General features: G+C 45.7%; 1 protein-coding gene across 2 annotated transcripts in view; it reads right to left on the minus strand.

Moving 5' to 3' along the window:
- The window catches only part of LOC144735058 (septin-7-like), a 150,681-nt gene that overhangs the window by 45,502 nt on the left and 84,892 nt on the right, over positions 1-20,287 (minus strand). For both annotated transcript variants that reach the window (XM_078617448.1, XM_078617447.1), the window contains exon 2: positions 12,496-12,597. In XM_078617448.1, the coding sequence (XP_078473574.1) occupies positions 12,496-12,597 (102 nt within the window). The remainder of the gene's footprint in view (positions 1-12,495; positions 12,598-20,287) is intronic.

The raw sequence follows: 20,287 nt of genomic DNA on the forward strand, positions 1-20,287 counted from the left end.
GGAGTATTTCACTGCTATACATGCCCACATGATAAGGGACTTCGTTGAGATGTAAATTGTGGCCAGGTTGCTTTTGACAAAGAGCTACATAGCTCGGTGGGCCATACCTGGTAAAATAAATAAAACAAATTAAAGTTCAGTTTAGTTTCTAATGTCGGCTGCCCATGGGTTCTCCGTGCCTGTGTGCGCACCCGCGGCCCAGGTGGCACGTGATGCCTGTTAGCAGAGCCGCATTCCGGCCTTCGGGTCTTGCTCAGGTTACTCTGCTTCCTGCCTTGGCGAGTAAGGATGCAGATGTGCACACAGGCAGGCAGTCACGCACGCACACGGATGTGGATAGGCGGCTCAGGGTTTTTATCATGTCCCGAGCTGGCACTGCGGAGCCTCTGCCGTTGGAAACCGTGTTTCAGCCCCACGTGATTAAAACAGGTTCTTAAGTGTCGTCGCTTTATGGTCTCACCCAGGTTGCAAGTGATTTGGTGACAAGACGTCAACGTGAATTCCTGCTCAAATGAGTAACAAGACCAGACTCCTCTCCCATTAACAGCGATGAGGCAGTGGCGGAAATTCCACATTGTTATGGTAGGGGTGAGTTTATCCACAGATTAACTATTTCTGACTTCCCCCACACAGCAGTATTAATTGTATTTACCACCTACGGATGATGGGCTATCTTCAACCACCCAACCAGGAATTAAAGTTGCAGCCTCCCGAGTGAGACCTGGCTCACTCTTCTGCTGAGCCCCCTGGACGCTTACCAAAGACCACACGAACAAATTCCACGTTATTTTTGGTTTGTAGCTTAATTTGGCAAATTGCATCTGTGAGAACTAAAAGATATGAGCGCGATTGCTAACTCTGTGACTGAACCTTCTTTGCTGGGGATATGAACGGTGCGCTACTCACGAAGCTAAAAGAGGCCTTGTGAATGGAATACAGTAATGTTTATATGACGTCATCTTTCAGGGGCCAGCCTAACACGAGGTGATGCAACACTCACCGCGAGAGCTCGGAATGGAAATTATTCATCATAACCGAAGCTCCAAAGTCTCACTCAACGTCAAGGTGACATCATGCAGTGGGTTACAGCCGTGTGTTTGTTTGTTTACCTTCCCCCGCACCTCCGATTGGCACGGTTGGCTATGTATGGTGCGAGAGAAGTTTATCGTACACACACACATCATGCTCAATTAAGCGTTGAGAAGGTTGCTCAACTCCTGTTTACAGGCCTGAGCCAGTGTAGGAAATTCCATTCCTATGGCTGGGGGGGGGGGGGGTTCTAACAAACAAACAAACAAAAAAATTGTCGACTTCCCTGCAAAGTGGTGCCCATTGTATCTACCCCAGAGGGATGATGGGCCGAGTCTAACCCCAACCAGGACCTGAAAACATAACCTTCTGATTGCGAGCGGCTCTCTCGCTACTTGACATGTGTACACTGTCCGTAAGGACTGAAAAGGTACTGTGGCTTTATTTCGTAAAGCTGTGTGGCTTAAATGTTGCACACATTTATGCATATTGGAGCATCATCGATTTTTATCTGCACAACTTTGTTCAGCACGTCGGTTACTCCTGTTGCTCACAAATATCCACAGGTAAGAGGAGTTGAGCCTGCAAGTGTTTGTGGAAAAGACAAATCCAGTTGCAATTTCATCCTATTATTAGTTGGCACAAGTTACACCCCGAAGTGGCTGCTTTAGGCACCAATTACAGGCACAGTATGACGAATGTCTAGTGGGCGGTGACACCCTACATCAAAACGACCGATGATGATGTTGCCTGACGGTTTTATGATGATAAGATTAATGATAATGGTGGATTGATGACGGATGCCAACAATGACGATACAAGTTTTGATGGTGAGGCCGCCTAGTCAGCAAGTCGAGGGGGAGAGCACCCTGCGATGCCGCACCAGATTGCGGTGTCGGCGGGGTATACTTTGTGGCTACATCAGTCCGGGCTTATCCTTCCGGCCGCTTTGTTCCTGGAATGTAAGCTGGGCACACGCAGACACCACAACAAGCCGTGATCTACGCTCCCATTCACTCTCAACCTGACTCTCCGCTCACAAACATCCATAGCCGCTGCTGGTCTCACTCATCATGTATAACAGAGCCGGTAAAATGTTTGCAAATTTTTCGTGGTGGGCAGCAGGGCAAAAACGATAATATTAATAATATATCACTATGGAACACGATTTTTGTTCATAGATAGTAAGTGTTATTTTCTAATTGCTTATGCCTCAAAGTATAGAAAATAGATATTATTCCCCACAAACTTTGCTTTTGTGACCAGGACTTTATGTGAAGGAATGACACAATTGCACACCACGTTTTCTCATTGAAAATACGTAAATTTCAAAATAGCACTGTCCTGGTCACAAAAGCAAAGTTTGTGGGGAATAATATCTATTTTCTATACTTTGAGGCATAAGCCATTAGAAAATAACACTTACTATCCAGGAACAATTTCTTTTTATCAATTTGCTACACAGTAATATGCATATCACAGAGCAGCTGTGCCGATGTGTAAGCTGAAACATGTAAAGTCCTTTTGTCAATAACCATCATGTGAGTTGTGGGGGTTAATTGACCTAATAACCACAGGAGGCCCTCATCCAGCAGCTGATTGACAAGTGCTCAACACGTATCGCTTGCGTAGGAGTGAAGTGTGAATACCGGCACCACGACTCGCTCAAACAGGACTTGACAGACATTGAGTGCAAGAGGACAGACACCGGTGCAGGCGTGTATATGCTACCACCAAGTCATAAGGTTGGAACATAGATGGGCAGTGTGTAACAGCTGACTGCCCCCCCCCCCTCTAGCCCCCACCACCACCCACCTCTTGGAGAGAAGAGTCAAGACATATGCTGCTTTACATTAATTAACGGTTTAAAGCTTTCATGACTGCAGGAAATCATACTCTTTGGGTCTCTCGGTCAAATCACGTAAATAGAAATAATAGATGACGACGTTTCGATCGCAACACAAGCAATAGTCCTTCCTCTCTCACCTGAAGACGATTACACAAACTTCAAAACTGTTCCCACAACCCAGAATCCAGTTCGTACAGAGGTTTGTCATCCGCCGAGGATGAAGTCGTAGCGATATTAACAGCAGGTGATAAATGCGATGCCGACCATTGCAAAGAAAAAGCTGCGTGAAACCGCCATTCCATGCAGCCATAGAAAATGCCTGGTGCCTGCAGATTCCTTCAAGCACCCCTCATTCTCCTCCTCCTCCCCCCACCACCACATCCCTTGCATCTCTCTCACTGTCACCGCCTCACCCACACCCCCCCCACCATCACCCCGTTCCAGCCCAATTAAAGCCAAGGTTTCATTCTGAAAGCTCAGGACCCCAGGGAGGGTGGTGGGGGGAAGACGCAAAAAATGCCAAGTATGGGGACACTACTGTGGGAATGTGTGGTACAGTGGGGTCTGGTGGAATTAAATAATGAATGACGTTTTGGTCGACTCGTATTGACTCTGTCCCCCATGTGTGGGCTGGCGTGGCTCGGGGCTCATGGCTGTGTCAGGCCACTCGGCCCGGGACAAATGAGGGCCCTCCGTTTGAATGGGGGCAACAACCTTAGATTAACCGAGGTTCGCTGGTGTGTCATTCGGTATTTTTTTTCAAATTGGACGATGGAATAAACCCGTTGGGACACGTGAACCGTTGTCTCGTTTTCAAACAGCGACCCTTGTAAGCAAGTTTGATGCTGTCAATGCTGCCCCAATGACTATAACAGAAGGAAAAAAAACTGGTTTAACACGTAGTAGGCTTTCGCGACAAATATAATCCAGGTTTTTTTGGGTTCGATCGCGTAACTATAAATGTGCCGTTAAACCTACCACTACCCCATACAGAAAATTTGTAAGGTTTGTCACGTAAACAAAACGTACCAATAAGTTACTACTTCAGCACACCGGTGTGTTGGAGAGTAAACCCACACCATTTACATTTTGCGTACGAAATTTCGCTGGTGATCACAACCAGGCAATATCTATATTTGTGGAGAAGTTTTCCTTGTTTTGGTCTCAAGAGTTAAGGCGATGTCATCACTCTGAACCTATCAGGTGCGAAAACTAGATGGGGGGGGGGTTAATAGTCATATCAGTTACAATGGAAAGGAAAACACTATAATAAAAATTTGGTTGCTTGCTTTGGTCTAGCCGAGCTACGAGGGTCAACGTTCATAAATATATCAGATGACAACATGTGGCAAGTCACTTTACAGAGCATGCAGGAGAGCTGTCCAGTGTGAGGGTAAGCAAGGCCCCTCTTCAAGTGATACAAAAACTATTCCAGTGAGTCCTCAGAGAGGCTACCCAAACAAGATGAGGCTCTGATATGCGCGAAGGGGTTGTGAAGACATTCCTTCACCACGTGCCATAACTCCTACAATACAATTGGGATGCAATTGGTGATAAAAAAAAATAACAGAGGATAACACAAGTTGATGTCAAAAAAACTAATACCTTGTATTTTTAAGATATCCAGCCAGGTGGCTCAGCAGCAGAGCCAGCGGGCTCGCAACCGCAAGGTTGGGAGTTCAAAACCTGGTTTGGTGGTTGACTCAGCCCATCATCCCCTCACGGATACGGCTTTGTGGAGAAGTCAACAGTGATCGTCCTATGGATAGAGGCACGCCCCTGTCATCGAAGTGCGGAATTTGCACCACTGGCTCAGGGCTGTAAACGGTGGATGAGCACCACCCCAATCTTCAGGAGATTGCTAATACAATATTTAAGGTATCCCTTGTAATGAAAACAATTTTTTTTTACCAGGTCAGGCCTACCGAGCTGTATAGTTATTTTTCATTAACGACCTGGCCACAAATTGTAGCTTAACGAAGCGGCTTTTCACGTGGAAATTTATCGCAGACAAATATTCTAAACGGATGATTCTAAATGTGGAGGGGAAAACCGCAGGATCTGGAAAAAATCCACGTGACTACGGGGAGAACATGCAAACTCCAAATACATGGGTGTCAGGGTAGGGATGGAACCCATGACCTCCTGTATACCGGGTGAGGTAGTTAACAGCTCACTACCGTGGCACCCATAATAAAATAATAATCATAATAATGTATCGTCATCTATGAATGAAGGCTTTCCTACACTTTTTTGTAATGGGGGTTGTTTGACTACATTTAACCAAGCAAATCAGTGAGGGCTGGTAAAGGACTTGTTCACATATCAATCACCACTCAAGGCCTCAAACTGAGATTGCCAGGTTCACAGGACAATGATCTAACCACTGCCCACCACCCCACCCTTACTACTTACATGATAACTCTTGAATTAGATGTAGAGTACATCACTTTTATAAACTGCATTTTTGTTTAAAACGCAATACACTTTTGTGTAAATCTTTCAAGATGTATACACCTCCTACGTATTATTCAATCTATTCTTATATCCGTATTAAGAGGTCATCACTGCCCCTGCTGCCAATGCTTCCTTTCTTATGCCAGAGCCCATCATTAGATTTTTAAAATATATTGAATTTTTTTATTTTAATGCTGAGTGGCTGCTGTTGCTGTGTCCTGTACGGTGCTTTGAGGCCCTTGATGAAGAGCGCTATATATAAATGGAACTATCATTATATTGTTCTGCAAACACCCAAGATCCTGCTTTAACTGCATCTCACCATCTGACTTTAGGTACGTTTCACTTTGACCCCTGACCTCTGGCTGCCTCCGATAATGCCTTTCTCAGTCATCTGCCCATTCTATTATTGTACAGAACCCCAATCTCACTTGGCACGGAGACAATCAATGAAAACATGTGTTATGTTTCACTTGGTTTTTAATGAACAATCTGAGTGTTAAAATGCGTACCCTAAATTATGTTCAGAGGAAAGTGCTTGAATAGTTATAGCCATAATAAAGGTGGGCTGAAGTAGTAACTACTTGTCATTTTGTTTACGTTACAAATCCCTTACTGATTGGCCGTGTCGGGTGATGGAGGGTTGACACATTTATACTTACGCGATCTAACCCAAAAACCTTTATTATGAATAATATTGGTTGTGAAAGCCTGTGTGTTAAACTAGTTATAGCCAGTTTGTTAATCCACTGCTGGATGAGGACCTTCCCCCCCCCCACCCCCCCTAGCTGTGCGGGCCATGAGGGTTATTGGACCACATTTCACCACGTTGGTCAGTGCTGGTTGGTGAAAGTGGATTTTGATTCACGGCCCTATACGGCTCACATACGCCCATAACACCTTTTTATTTGAAATTGCATGGTGGTCACCCATGCCAAGCACTACCCAGGCTCAAGCCTGCTTAGCTGAAGGGCTCGGGAACATTGCGTGCGATTTGTCCATCGGCAAGAGCTAAGCACAAAAATAAACTCTTGACGGGCCAGCAGTCACTTAATTAAATGATCGGCCCTCTGTTAAAGGCTGCATGATAATGGGATTATCCAATTAGTGCCTAATCGGCTAGCTAATAAGATTTACACTGGTAATGCTGTGTCGATTCTACTGATTTGACACTGCCCGTTCTATAAACGTGTTGAAAGTACTATATTCACCTGTCCCGCAAGGGCCAGTATTTTTATTTTATTTGCGCGTCAATAATGACCCACAAGTGTGACGATTCATTAAATTGTGGGGGGGGGGGGGGGGATGTTTACATCTCGAACCTCCACACTCTTTAAGGTAACTGCCATCTCAAGATTTTAACCCTGCATCATTAGTCATGGGTAAAACGGGTCCTCATGTGCAGCATACGAGGTTGGTCTCAGTCAAGTCATCGATGACCGAATGGAAATTCCATTGCAATAACATAGCAGAGGGCAAATGCATCTCCCTGCTCGCATAGGAAATCGGGTCAGGATTATCCCGAATGACAGTGGTGAGCACAGTGGTGTAAATTCTACCTTCCTATGGCAGCAGCAAGTCTGCCCACAGGATTACTCCGGTTGGCTTCCCAAAATAGTGTTTTATCATCGACCTTTTAGGGAAGAAGATTGGCTTAAATTTTGATTTAAAACTTTCGTGACTGCAGGAATACATATTCTTGGTTCTTTCGGTAAAGTCACGTACATGGAAATAAAAAATAATTAAGTTAAAAATTAAATGAAAATAATAAAAGCAAAATAATACATTTAAAATAATAAAAGCAAAAACCCACAGTGGTTTATTTTATTGTATTATTTTCAATGTATATTTTTTTATTTATTTCTCTCTTTGTGACATTACCGAAAGAACCAAGAATAAGATCGGCTTAGTCACTGCCAAACTAGGATTTGAACTCGCAACCTATGATTGGACGTCGCTCGTACTACCACTGATTCACAAAAAAAGATAAGAAGCAAATGTCTCCCCCTGTGCTCATCTCAATTGGCAGCCATGAGAAAGTGGGTGAAATTCCATATTTTTATGGCAGGGGCTAGTATCTATAGAGTACAACCACAATTGACTACCGCCAAAATTCTCCTCATTGAAGTAACCCGGATGGGATTATAGGGACAAGCTGGCTCCTGAATGGAATTTTTAACTCCAGAACTACGGGTCGTGCACTCCAACCACATTACCCTGCGGCCGAACCGAGACGCATTCCCCGAATGATTTAACACGTACGCATAACGGGTGCTTTTGGAATGGTGGGGAGAAACCAACCAGGCAGCCGCATAACTCACAGGTCGAACGCACAGCATGTGAGCAACCTAGATCTGTACCAGGCTATTGCCGTCAAACTGACGCGAGAGGCTGTAATGCAGAGCGATAAATAAATAAATAGCTGCCACGTGCTCTGCTCTCAAAAGATCGAGGCCACGGTCCCCACCCCCCGCTCCCCAAAGTGCACGGGTCAGTGCGCCACGCAAGTTACTCTCTGCTCAATACCATGGAAGAAGCCCTGAGCATTGCATCTTTGCCAGAGATACATGCGTAGCTCAGCTGTAGGGAGGGGAGGGAGTGCAGGCAGGCAGGCAGATGGGCTGGCCTGCTGAATTCAACTCTGAACAACCGCACGGAATCCTCGTAGCTTGAGCGTTACTATTCCTCTATCTACAGCATCACCGATGCGACGATAATGACGGTGTTCCTGGAAAAGCCATTGTCAAAGGGATAAGAGGACACGGGCAACAGATGGCACTGAGCAGTTGAGATAGTGGGGGTGGGTGTTCAGCTCTATTGGTGACCCTGAGCCAGAAGTGGTGGATATTCCAAAATCCCATGGCAGGAGCATAGTTCTCCACATGACAACTACTGTTGATTTCCCACAAAGTGGCCCTCGTTTATTGACCTCCCAATTGATAATGTCCGAGTGGACACTTGACCAACAACATGTTAACTCCACCATTGGAACCTCCTTTGCAAGTAGCAATATGATAATTGTTTTTTTACCCTTTTATCTGGCAACAAAACTGACACCTTTTTATATATTTTTTATAACATGTTAACTTGCAACCTTCTGACAGCGAGTCTTGCGTTTGAACCACAGTACCGATCATCCGGGGGTCGTTAAAAGGAGTAGCCCCTTAACAGGAAGTCAACAGGAGTTGTGCTATGAAGAGACTGACCCATGTGATAAGAGCATTAAATCTTTAGCACTAATGCAGTATTGCCAATAGACATGAGTGTGGTACCCAAGCAATCGATTGAGATGCTTTAAAAGTTTACTATAAGCATCAGAACTCTAGGGCACAGTAATAGGATGGTACAAAAAGTATGTTCAGTACCATTATAATTACCAAATCAATATTCTTAAAGGTATATTAACATATAATAAATACCCTTTGATGTTATAAATGAACCTTATGGCGGTACCCCAGGGTACCATAGTACTCCGGCTATCGCATAATGTCCGTGATGCAGTCATTTTTAGTCTGTTGATGGTCGGCGATGCGGCAATCAACTCATCTCGACGAGCTGTACACGATGCACTATGGTGCATACGAGTGTTCAGGGTTTCAGCGCAATCGTCCTCGCTGCGTTTCGACATCGCGGAGTGGCACTGATTTAGGATTGATTGGTACCCCAGTCGCGTGTGTCCCAGAAATAAAATATTTAATTGCCTCGGCCATTTTGTATTATTTGATACCCCAGGGTACCGCCATAAAGATGAAATATACAGACAACGAAATTCTTCAATATCTGGGGTAATGTGGGGGAGGAGTGATCTGGATAGTACACATGTGCGTTGCATTATCCATGTAAATTCTGCTTCTTGTATATATTGTTGACCGACGTAGCTAAACATGCTTACAGTGTGACTTGTATTGGGAAAACCGTCCACATTTTTTTACATTACCGGCAAATAACTCAATTGGGATTACACATGGGAACATCACCACCCTATACTGTGAAATACATCAGAATAAGAATATTTATTCATACTGTAGGAATCCGATGAGCTATAAAGCTCTTTTTCACAGATGTCTAGTAGGGGCGGCTAAGAATGTTACAATAACAAACAGTACAAAACAGGATAGGAGTGCAAAGTACAAGAAAGGTAAACAAATCACCTAACACACACAAATAAAACTAAACCATCCCCTTCCTACCAGGCCAAAAGCCACAAATGATAGCTCAACAAAGTGGCCCATCATTTGGACATTTGAACCTTATGGCGGGACCCCGGGGTCCCATAAGCCACCGGCTCTCGCATAAACTGCGTTGCGAAGTCATTTTATGTTTGTTGAAGGCGAACGATACGGCGATCTATTCCTCTCGACGAGCTCTACACGAGGCGCTAATCAAAGTTTCAAAGTTTTGTTTGTGACTATGGCAATTTTGGCAACGACGGGTGCTTGGTGAAGAACGAGAGTATTTATTTCTGGTGGGTCGCGGGGTTTATGTGCGCGGTGGGACGAAGTCGCCAAAAATAAATTGATTACGATACTGACTTCCGTTTATTCGGGACCCGGGGGTCCCGCCATAATGTTCATTTATAGCACCAAAACAATGACTGGATCCTCTTTAAAGATATTCTTCAGACTCAACGAGGCTTTTCTGGGTAAGCAACTACCATGATAACAATAAAACTGGGTTGGTGGTGGAAGGCAAAAGATCGTCTCAAACAGGAACTAATTATATCCTGACGAGCAGAACCACTATCATAATGATTCATTCATCTATTTGCTTGGCTGTTATTTCCACGACAATTGCTTCCGCCCCCCCCCCACCGCCTTTGTTCACATTACCGTGTTTTGTTGATCGCTTATTAATAGCCGCCCGACACTCGCTGTGCGACAGGGACAGGTGGGGCCCGGCGATGCGCGTGCGCCTATACACGGGAGCAGCGGGCATGAGCGGTGGACCCTGCGGCCCTCCCCACACCACAGGCGCCCCCCCCCGCCGCCCCCCTGCCCGCTCTCGCATTCCGCGGCAAGCCTCGCGAGTAAACAGCACATTCCGAGCAGCTCTACAGAGCCGCCACCAAACATTTCCCAAATACAGATCTGCGCCACGGCCGCCGCCGACTCCTTAACGCTGCAGAAGCGATGAAGATCGTTGAGCAGCGTTGTTGAGCAGTGGTGGTGGGGGGGGCACCTCGGCAGGCTTGGTGGCACTACCAGGCGAGCGAAAAGTCTGCGGCTCGACAAAAGAAAAACAATAACTGGACCCCTCTGATCCAATCAAATATCGGCACGGGCTGGGGAAGGACAACAAACTAAACTATAATACATCAGTAATGTGTTTTAATTATTATTAATGTTTCTGTAGACTGGTCCTCGTCATAAGATTGTGGAATTCCACCACTGATCCACCAACAAAGTTGCAGATGTCATCGTCGTTGACAAGGCAGAACCACCAGATCCACCATCCGAGGGTCCAGCATCAGATCCTATTGCCGGGACACTAACTTCACGAAGACTCGTAAATCCATAAAAGGCTATTGTAAATTATAAACTATTGTTCGTTACCCTGCTTCAGCTGCCCTGATAGTTTCTTCAAAAGAGAGATCCCACTGACATACATAAAAATCTCTTATCTCGTATAGCTCTCTTTTAAATAAACTTGTCCCTCAGTTAACAATGACATCTGTTCACGGTTTTATCGGTTAAACGTTCGGCCTCCCATCGGACCCCATGGTGTCGACTAACGTTAACATTCTGACTAACGGCATGTTTACATTCTGCAAGCGGGGTGCCGATTTCGGCCAATCCGAGTGCTCGTAAGTGGGGCTGAGCCGTGCCCTCAGCCAATCAGCGACGCCCATTTATGAGCGCTTAGACCTCGAATGGCTTTGTTTACGTTACGTTTTCTGCTTTGGCGGTGGAAACAGATCCTCTTGTAGACTCAGTGATTTTTACGTATCTTTCAACTCATAAGTGAAATTGTGAATTCGATTTAGTTATTTCGGTTAACAGTAGTGTTTATGGAACGGATTTAAAACGTTAACAGAGGGACTACTGTATATTTATTTTCTATCTCTTTCATATCTATCGGATTCATGTTATGCCTGCATAATGCTCGTGTATCCTATTGCACTCCTCTTAATACCGCTCATCTATCTGGTTGGAGACCAACTGCTTTATTAATTACGTGACATGTCTATAGCTGGCTCACGGCCAATAAACAGGGATGAGCAAAACTCAATGCTAAATTTAGCCAGGGGACCCCCCAGACCTCTGCATTAACTAGACAGCTCTGTCAGAGAAGCCTTGACGAGGTTCTCCAAGTAACACACGAGGTGTAGATTCCCTGTCCCACATTCTAATGGGGAGAGATTCCTACAGAGAAGCATTTCTGAATAACCCCCAAGAGGCTTTTAATTCACAAGAGGATGGGGAGAAGTCTCATAGGATGAGCTTCACTGAAACGATGACTTCAGAGCCTGTGGTCCAAGTACAATTGTTAAGTGTGTCGTTTGTAATGAATTGCAAAAACAATGCAATTTTATTTCTGCTTATGATTCTGCCGTAATTGAAAAAACTCGAGCCCATGTGGTTCATAATGGAACATTGCAGAGCTCAAAGTGGAAACTTCAAGGTGAGCAGATCATCGCAGCCAGTCAATGATGTCACCATAGCTTAGAATCCAAATCTTTATGTATACAGGAGGAATCCGATGAGCTATGAAGCTCTTTTTCACAGGTGTCCAGTAGGGGCGGGTCAGAACGTTACAAGAAACAATACAAAGGAGTGCAAAGTATAGGAAAAGTAAGAAAATCACAATTATTTTTTTACTATTTTTATTTTACCAGGTAGAAGCCGAGTTATTAGCTTCTTTTTAAGAAGCGACCTGGACACCCATCATATCCTTTCCACCATTACATCTCACAGCTCCTGTACAACTAACACTTGACCTCTAAGGCCTCCTCGTACAGCAGGTGACATGAAATTGAGTTGCAGGCCATATCCTACCTACAGGGCATAGGTTTCCCCCCCACCCCCCCGTTCCTATTGCACAGTGTGCTACCATGTGGCTTCATGCGTCTTGCCTTGGGCATCAGCAATGTGAGAAATGGTGAGGGGCTTGGAAAAGGAGAGACCAAGGGAGTGGATGTCACACAGAGACAGACCACTTACCGACAACCATAAGTGTGAATTCGAATCCACGCTTGACCGATTTTCTGTACACCTGGTTGGGTAGGTTTGCAAACCCAACATAGCCTTCAAGCGGTTTTTGCTGTTGAGACAGAGCACAAGGCACAGAGTGTCAATGCGTGCATGCATTCTCATCGCTGCCGTCATTATCATCATCATCATCATCCGTAACATCGATGACACTACAGCAGTTTGATCCAGAGGCATCTAGATTATTACATTTCACGTCGCCAGTCACTGGTGACCGGGCTGAGGCCAGCCAGCAACTCGCCACACTAGAGAACGCGGTTCTCAATCATGGGCAACTACCCAGATTCGAACCCAAGATCTCAGCAGTGTCAACTTGGTGGTGTTCGTATATTTGTATGTGGATGTGTGAGTGTACATTGTGTGGCCCTCAAGGTGCACATGGCCTGGCACAAGCGTCGTGGTGACGTCACCGCCACTTAGTGGCGAATGGCGGTTGTTGTTGTACATTGTGTTACTGTGTGTGTGTGTATGGTGATGGTGCAGTGGTTTGTACACTGGGGTAGAAACTCAGCGACCGAGTTTATTTTTCAGCAATGACAAGTAAACTGGATATCTAGATGTGTCCTTGGCTTCGACAGGTCAAATCAGTCTGAAATGAGTACATGGTGCAGTGTGTTAACATCGACATGGTGCGACAAAGGTAACCCGGGAGTGCTTCTGGCCATAACACCCCTTCATGTGCTATGCTAGCCTTAATAGAAATTTGCTCACAGCACTTGCCCCAACGGTCTGTTAAGGCTATACAGGAGATCTTTGTCATTGTTGCATGTCTATGTGGGTCTGGGTGCATGGATGTGTCTTTTGGGAAGGGATGCACATGAGAAGCCTTAGAGGAGAGTGAAACTCGTACATTTTATAAGGCATTTCTGGTGATGCCATCAACACACATATCATAAGCCACATTTCAATTCATCAAAATTACGACAGTGAACAGACTCCCAAAGATACTTGCCGGACTACGTTAGCATAACATATGAGGCAGAGAGCCAGACTAAACCACCTGCAGGATGTCAAGGGTTCATTGTGACAAGACATACACTGGCTCAGTGCCAGTTTCAAAAGCGACAGAGGAACGCATAACCTCCAAGTGTATATACTGTAAGCGCTCTTAAGCAATTCCTCAACATCAGCCACGATCATTCAACTGCTGGATGAAGGCCTCCACAAACTGCTGTAACTGACACCTGCACAAGGGGAAGATTTCGCTTCTCCATCTCTTATTTTAACCAAATTGTCTTTATGAATGCCCGTCAGAATCACAAGCTTTTTTTAGACTGCAGGTATCTGATGATCTGTAAAGCTCTTTTTCACAGATGTCCGATAGGGGCGGGTCATGTCATAGATGCACATCCTCTCTGACAAGTTTCACCCTTGGCTGCCATTCCATCATTATTCTGGAGCATCGGTCATCATCGCTTCCAGTGACAGGTGGTACCCATGCCCACTTACTTTTCTTTAAATGTTTAATGTCTATAATCTGTGTATGTGCTTTAATCCACGTGTTCCTCTCCGTTTCTCATTGTAATTCCGAGCTCGCATTTCCCCGATTAGTCATGTATCTGAAGTACGTCAAAGCCGATGGTACATGTTGATTAAAAACTTCCTTCTTTCAGAGGTACATTGGTATGTTGCTTTTCATCGTCATGTTCAGCTTAACCATAACACAAGCCGCAATGAAGTAATCACTTTATCGATTGGTAATTAGTCAACAACTATCAATTTTCTACCGGTGATAAGGCAAGGGGACTACAATGAAGGTTGTACTGTATGGAGCGAAATAATCGGAAAAAAAGAAAAGTAATGGAGAAACGTGACTAAAGGGTCAGGTTAGATGAGGATAGAGGAAAAAGCTACATGTGTCCTTCCCCCACACTTCTGATTAGTACGGTTGACTCTGTACCGTGCGAAAGAAGTTCCACATACATATACATACATAGACGCTGCGGCACAGAGCAGCGTCTGTTTTCAGTGGAAGAATTGCAGGGTGGGGGGACGGCCACAAGTCACATGACTAACATGAGGCTTGAGCTTAATTAGATAGGGATGTCAGAGGGGTTGGGCTAAATTGACCCCCACACATTAATTGATTTTTAAAAACGTCAAACTCCTTTACAAAAAAACTTTACAGCGAATGTCAAACAGTCCCTCACCTAGTTAAATCCAGACAAATATTAATTGTATAACGGATTTGTCAATCACCAGTGCACCGTGATGCGTGCGAGGGGCGAGCCTTGGCGTCACAATGTGGAACCGAGGCGAACTTGGAACGCAACCCCCCGACCCCCCCCAAACGGCCCGGCCTTGCAGCTCAGTCAGAACTTTTTCACCAAGCGTAGATATTTCAATCGCGGTGGTCGTAAATTAAGCTAAATATTGAGAGGTTTACATTATGAGACCTCCTTTGCCAGTAGCAAGATATAGTAATAGGTTTTTATCCTTTTATCTGGCAACGAAACTGACACCTTTATACATACATAAAGGTACTATTGCGAGGTTTTCATGAAAGATGGTGTTCCCCAACCAACCAAATTCCCGCCATGAAAAGCAGCAGACACGGGGGCAGTTTACACCACATAGCAGCAGCAGCGGCGGCGGCGACAACAGCAGCGTTGAGGCTCACGCAGCCACTTTAGGAGAAAATTTACATCCAAATTTACGTCCTGGCCGTGAAGGCGTTATTGTGATGCACAGCGCTCCCACGGTGAGTAACTGCCAGTGCTGAATGAGCTTCTGCGCCTCCAATGGGACATGCTGAGCAATAAAACTTTCTTTACACCAGTGGTTCTCAAACCGTGGAACAAACCACCCCGCCGCCTCCCTTCAAGGAGGGCATAAGCCGAGGCATGCAGAAGTATCGAATGCGCACGGGGGAACGTCAGCGGAACTTTGCGGCAAACAAAGCGCACGAATACGCAACAATGAAAACAAATGCATTCCTAACACAAAATACAGATATACAAATGCCTTACTAACACCGCATTGATTTGAAGTGTGGATGTGATATCGAGTGTGCTGTGGCCTTCATAACCTGAGGCGGGGGGGGGGGGAATTAACAGTGGTCTTGATTGGGAGGGGTAGCAATACCAAAAAGGCAGGGGGGACCACTGCTTCATGCCAAACAGCTCTGTACGGCTCATAAACACATTGGAGAGCTTTGCAGCAAAACTGGGAAAACAGAGCAGTAAAAACGATGTAACTTTCTGTGATGTCTATCTCGAGTGGGTGCAGGTGTGTCCACCGATTTTTAAATAATCCAAAGCCAAGCATCCTCAGCAAAAGCGGCTACAAATGGATTTAACGAGCCGCAACGTGTAAAGTCGCTTGACCAAAACCAGTTGGACTGAATCAACATCCTTTGTTTAACTAAGCGAGAGCCCGCTGAGATTCCGTATCTCTTTCGCTAGGGAGACCAAATAATGATGGCTCGAAAGACACGGTTATTAATATTGTAAATTCAGTTGTGGGTAATATTCACGTTCTGTGAATTAGGCAATGGGCACCGGTTCTCACAGGCCATCCCGTGCCAACAATAACAGTAATACTGCCGATAACACCAACAATGTAATGTTGGTTGGCACGGCACCAGGCAGTACCACACACAAGCAGCTGCTGTTATCTGCCCAGCCTTGATGATGTTGGCACACCGCTCGGGGCACTCGCAGACTAAGGCGTGGGGATGAGTGACCAAGGGAATACCCAACTGAATCGGCTTTACATACATACCAATTCACACCGATGTGCACGGCCAGGAATTGAACTCAGGTTGCCGAAATGTGTGCAAGTGTGCTCGATGACTACCACACACCGCCACCAATGCACACGCACACAAATGTAGCAGCCATTATTCGTCACTCAGCGGCAGTGACATTTTTACACCACATTTTTATTTACGCACTCTAACCCAAAAAACCTGTATCATGCATGCCAGTGACATCACCAACGTGCTTGGGCCAAAAGAGACGCACTTTGACCTCACATAAGGGGTCACATAGGGAAGACCCATGTGTTACTCATGTACTCCCCACCGCCCAAACTATGTTTTTTTAATCTGCCTAACACTTCCCATTGTTGTAAGCATTACTTCTTAGCCCGCCTTTGTTGCAGGAGGGCACCTGCCACCGGTCGCTACGTAATGTTATCACAAGTTTTTTTTTTTCTACAGAGGCCGATTTTGTCACCACTGGTGCCAGCTATCGGCAACTTCAGATTCTTTTCTCTAGCCCATGTTACATTAGTTTAGACCCCTCTATCCAGCCAAACAAGAGGTGCAAGGGCATGTAATGTTTGATGTTTACACATCGAACACATTTCACTCAAACAAAAAAGATTATCTGTAAAGCATTACAGGTTTTTGAGGAAAGTGCTATTAGCAGCACCTATTAAGGCCAGCTCAGTGTAGAACAGTGTGGTGTCGCCAGAACTCCCCATGGCCACCCTTTTTTCTCCAGTGATTGTTTACTTCCAAGTTGAGGCCGAGAAAGTTTTAGATTCCACTTGCTACTGATGCTATCCATGCCCAGAAATTGAATTCCTGGGGCTAGGTTTATAGTGCGGCATGCTAACCACTGTGCCACCACTCTCCCCACATCTCAAACAAACACATTCATGTGTAGTGTGACCATAATTCGTGTACTCACAGCAGCTGTGTTGTCGGCGGTGAAACAGCACAGTCCAGCGTCGGCATGAGGCAGGTTTGAATTAAATAATATAAAAAAGAGCCAACCATGTGTGGCCATGAAGAAGAAAATAAAGTTCCAAACGTGGGTGGCAGTTGAAATGATGTTGGTGTCACCAGCAGCAGCAACATAAGGGGAGCAGACACACACAGGAAACACAAATTAATTCAAGTACACAAATACAGTTGCATGATAATTGCAGAACACTGTTTTCTTTATGAATTCCGCTTTGCTGAACTGCACAGTTAAATAAAGGAAAATGTTTGAAAAGCTATTTATTTATATTTTCCTATATTATTCTTTGGTAGCTTAACCAATGCATGACATCGGTTGTAAGTTTTTGTATGCAATAGACATGCCAGTGGACTCAAAGACATTGAATTTTAGTTTAATGGCATATGAACTGCATTGCATGTGTGTGTACAGTATGTTTGCTACAAGCTCACGGACAGCACTTGCCCCAAAAATGTGCTAAAGGCTATACAGGGAATCTTTATCCTCAGTATGGAGTGGCCGGGCAGTTTTTTTTTCGCTCTACATTACAAACCCGGCAATGCAAGGCTTGATTTCCCAGCCACAAACAACATCAGTTATCTCAACCTGTTATGGACCCCTCTCAACTCAGCCTCCAAATAGTACCCCGGTGCAGTGCGCAAACAGCAGCAGTAGTTGGGCAACAAAGAAAGCCGAGAAGTGTCAACCACGCCACTCATCACTCTTACACTGTGTCGGCCTCAATAGGGTGCTCAATCAACAGCAATTGCCAGTATGGTCTCGATGGGCAAATTCAGGGGATCATTGTAAACAAATTTTGTCACTTTCTGTATATAATGAAAAGCTCAGGCAGAAAGTGAGTGTGTAGGCTTCATACAATCGGAGAAAGCTGGAAACAAATGACAGTAATAATGCACGTCTCGACAGCACGAGGTATAAATGTGACCATTAAACGGAGGAGTCTTTCCATCATGCCCTGCATCATCAGGTGACATCGCGATCCTGCATGGAGAATGCACACGGCCTTGTTTTAAAGCACCGACTAAAAACGGACGTAATTTTGCCCATATTATGTTGTCCGTGTGATTGTGTACACGTCGGTGCGTGGGCGGGCAATGTGTGTTACCACTCTTCCCGTGCCAGCTAGCTACACCTGCATGTTAGCTTGTTACTGATAAATAACTGAGGGGATAAGCGAGGCATTCTGTCACAAGCGATGGGATATAGTCTACTGCCCGTGCCCCGTGCACCTTCTACTCCAGCCACCACAATCGCGGCCACTGTTCCGCTGAGCTCAAGACATTCCAAAGGTTACGTGGGCATGAAAGAGATGATAATCAACGACGCGTGTCACCATGGCGCTATCGCACCGCCTGCACTAAAACACCTCGCTCTTTTGTCCTTAAATTTGAATTTGCGCCCGTGTTAGAAAATAAGCGACGTGCAGCGGCGGTGCTCTTCAGTGGGCGTGCAACGATTTTTTAATTCGTCAATTAAAATCCATTCCTGTCGCATGTGAATCGTGCATTCAATCGCTGTGCGGAAGAATCAATTGTTTCCGACGCAGGCGAGTGTTACGCGAATTACCTTGAGGGTATAATGGAACAAACAACATCAAATAATTGACGGCAAGAGAGTACACGCGAGAGAAAAAAAAACGCTGTTCAAAAATTCTACATAGCTCCATCGTGGGGAGCCCACTGCTGCCGTCCCGAAACACAGTGGAATACATTTTATTGACGTCGTATGAACGATGGGGCTAAGCTGGCTCACAAACCTAAACAAACATCTTAATTCCTTTCCACCCGAGCTATCAGTCGAAACATCAACTCAAATTATTGCCCATTCGATTAAGCAAAGTCCCCATTTCAAGAATTACGGAATCTCGTCACGTGCAGCAGCCACATAGGAAGAAGACCCATAATACGCCAATGTGCTACACACATTTCCTTCCATTGCAGCCAGTGGTTTCTTCAGGAATGTGAAAAAAAAACCTAATCTTGCGATCACGATCGACCAATCAAGGAGTCTGCTCCCTTGCCACAAACACAGCTTAAAAGGCAAACCCTCTTCTCTTTTGATCGCGCGTACGCGCAAGCTCCCAGACGGGCGGCCGCTTGAGAGCCGGGAAAGAATCCGTCCACGCTGCACAGGAGACGTGCTTCCGATGGCAAAGCGTGGGGGGGACCCGGCCAACCTCTCCCAATGTTCCGAACCCTTCACTGTACACGCACATCTGTGCTCACCGGCAAGCCCGGAAGAGCTGCATTCTTGCTGCGCATAACTTCTCCAAACCAGCGATCATAAAACAGAGCGCTGGCTTGTTTCACAAATGGGGGGGGGAGAGAGAAAGCGGGGGGGGGGGGCACTTCAGAAGCAAACAGCACTGCAAGCTCGCTAAACTGCAAAACACCTGTTGACCTGTTGTGATACTCTTTGGTTCTTTCGGGAAAGTCACGTAGGTATAAAATAAAATAAAGCACGACGTTTCGGGCGCAACACAAGCGTCCGTCATCCCACCTGATGACGGGCGCTTGTGTTGCGCCCGAAACGTCGTGATTTATTTTATTTTTTAGCTACGTGACTTTACCGAAAGAACCAAAGAGTATGGATTCCCGCAGTCACGAAAGCTTCAAGCCTGTTGTCGTGTTTGCGCACGTACGCATTTGTGTGCGCGGTGTAGCGGTCATCGCGCCAACTGCTCTACTACGAACCCGGCGGACTCGAGAATTTGATTCCTCGCCCCACCCGCTCGCCTCGCAGCTAACACCGGTGACGATTATCTGAAGCCAGTGCTGGGCCTCCCCCCTAGGTCTACTACAGCCTCAAATGAAGTACCTGGTGCGGTGTGTAAACATCGCCACGAGGGAGACAAAGGCGGTCGGGCGTGGTGCTGGCCACCCCACCCACCTCGTGTACCGTGCCGGCCTTCGTAGGCGCTACTCGCTAACAGCACTTGCTCAAGCAGTCTGTTTCGGCTTTGCTGTGTGTAAGCGTGCATTCACGTGTTTGTTATCCTCCCCCAAGTAGACTCGACCTTAATTGAGTATTTCCGATTAGCGCGGTTGGCTATG

This window comes from Lampetra planeri, chromosome 54, assembly GCF_965212315.1.
Source record: "Lampetra planeri chromosome 54, kcLamPlan1.2.h2, whole genome shotgun sequence".
In the NCBI taxonomy this organism is placed as follows: Eukaryota; Metazoa; Chordata; class Hyperoartia; order Petromyzontiformes; family Petromyzontidae; genus Lampetra; species Lampetra planeri.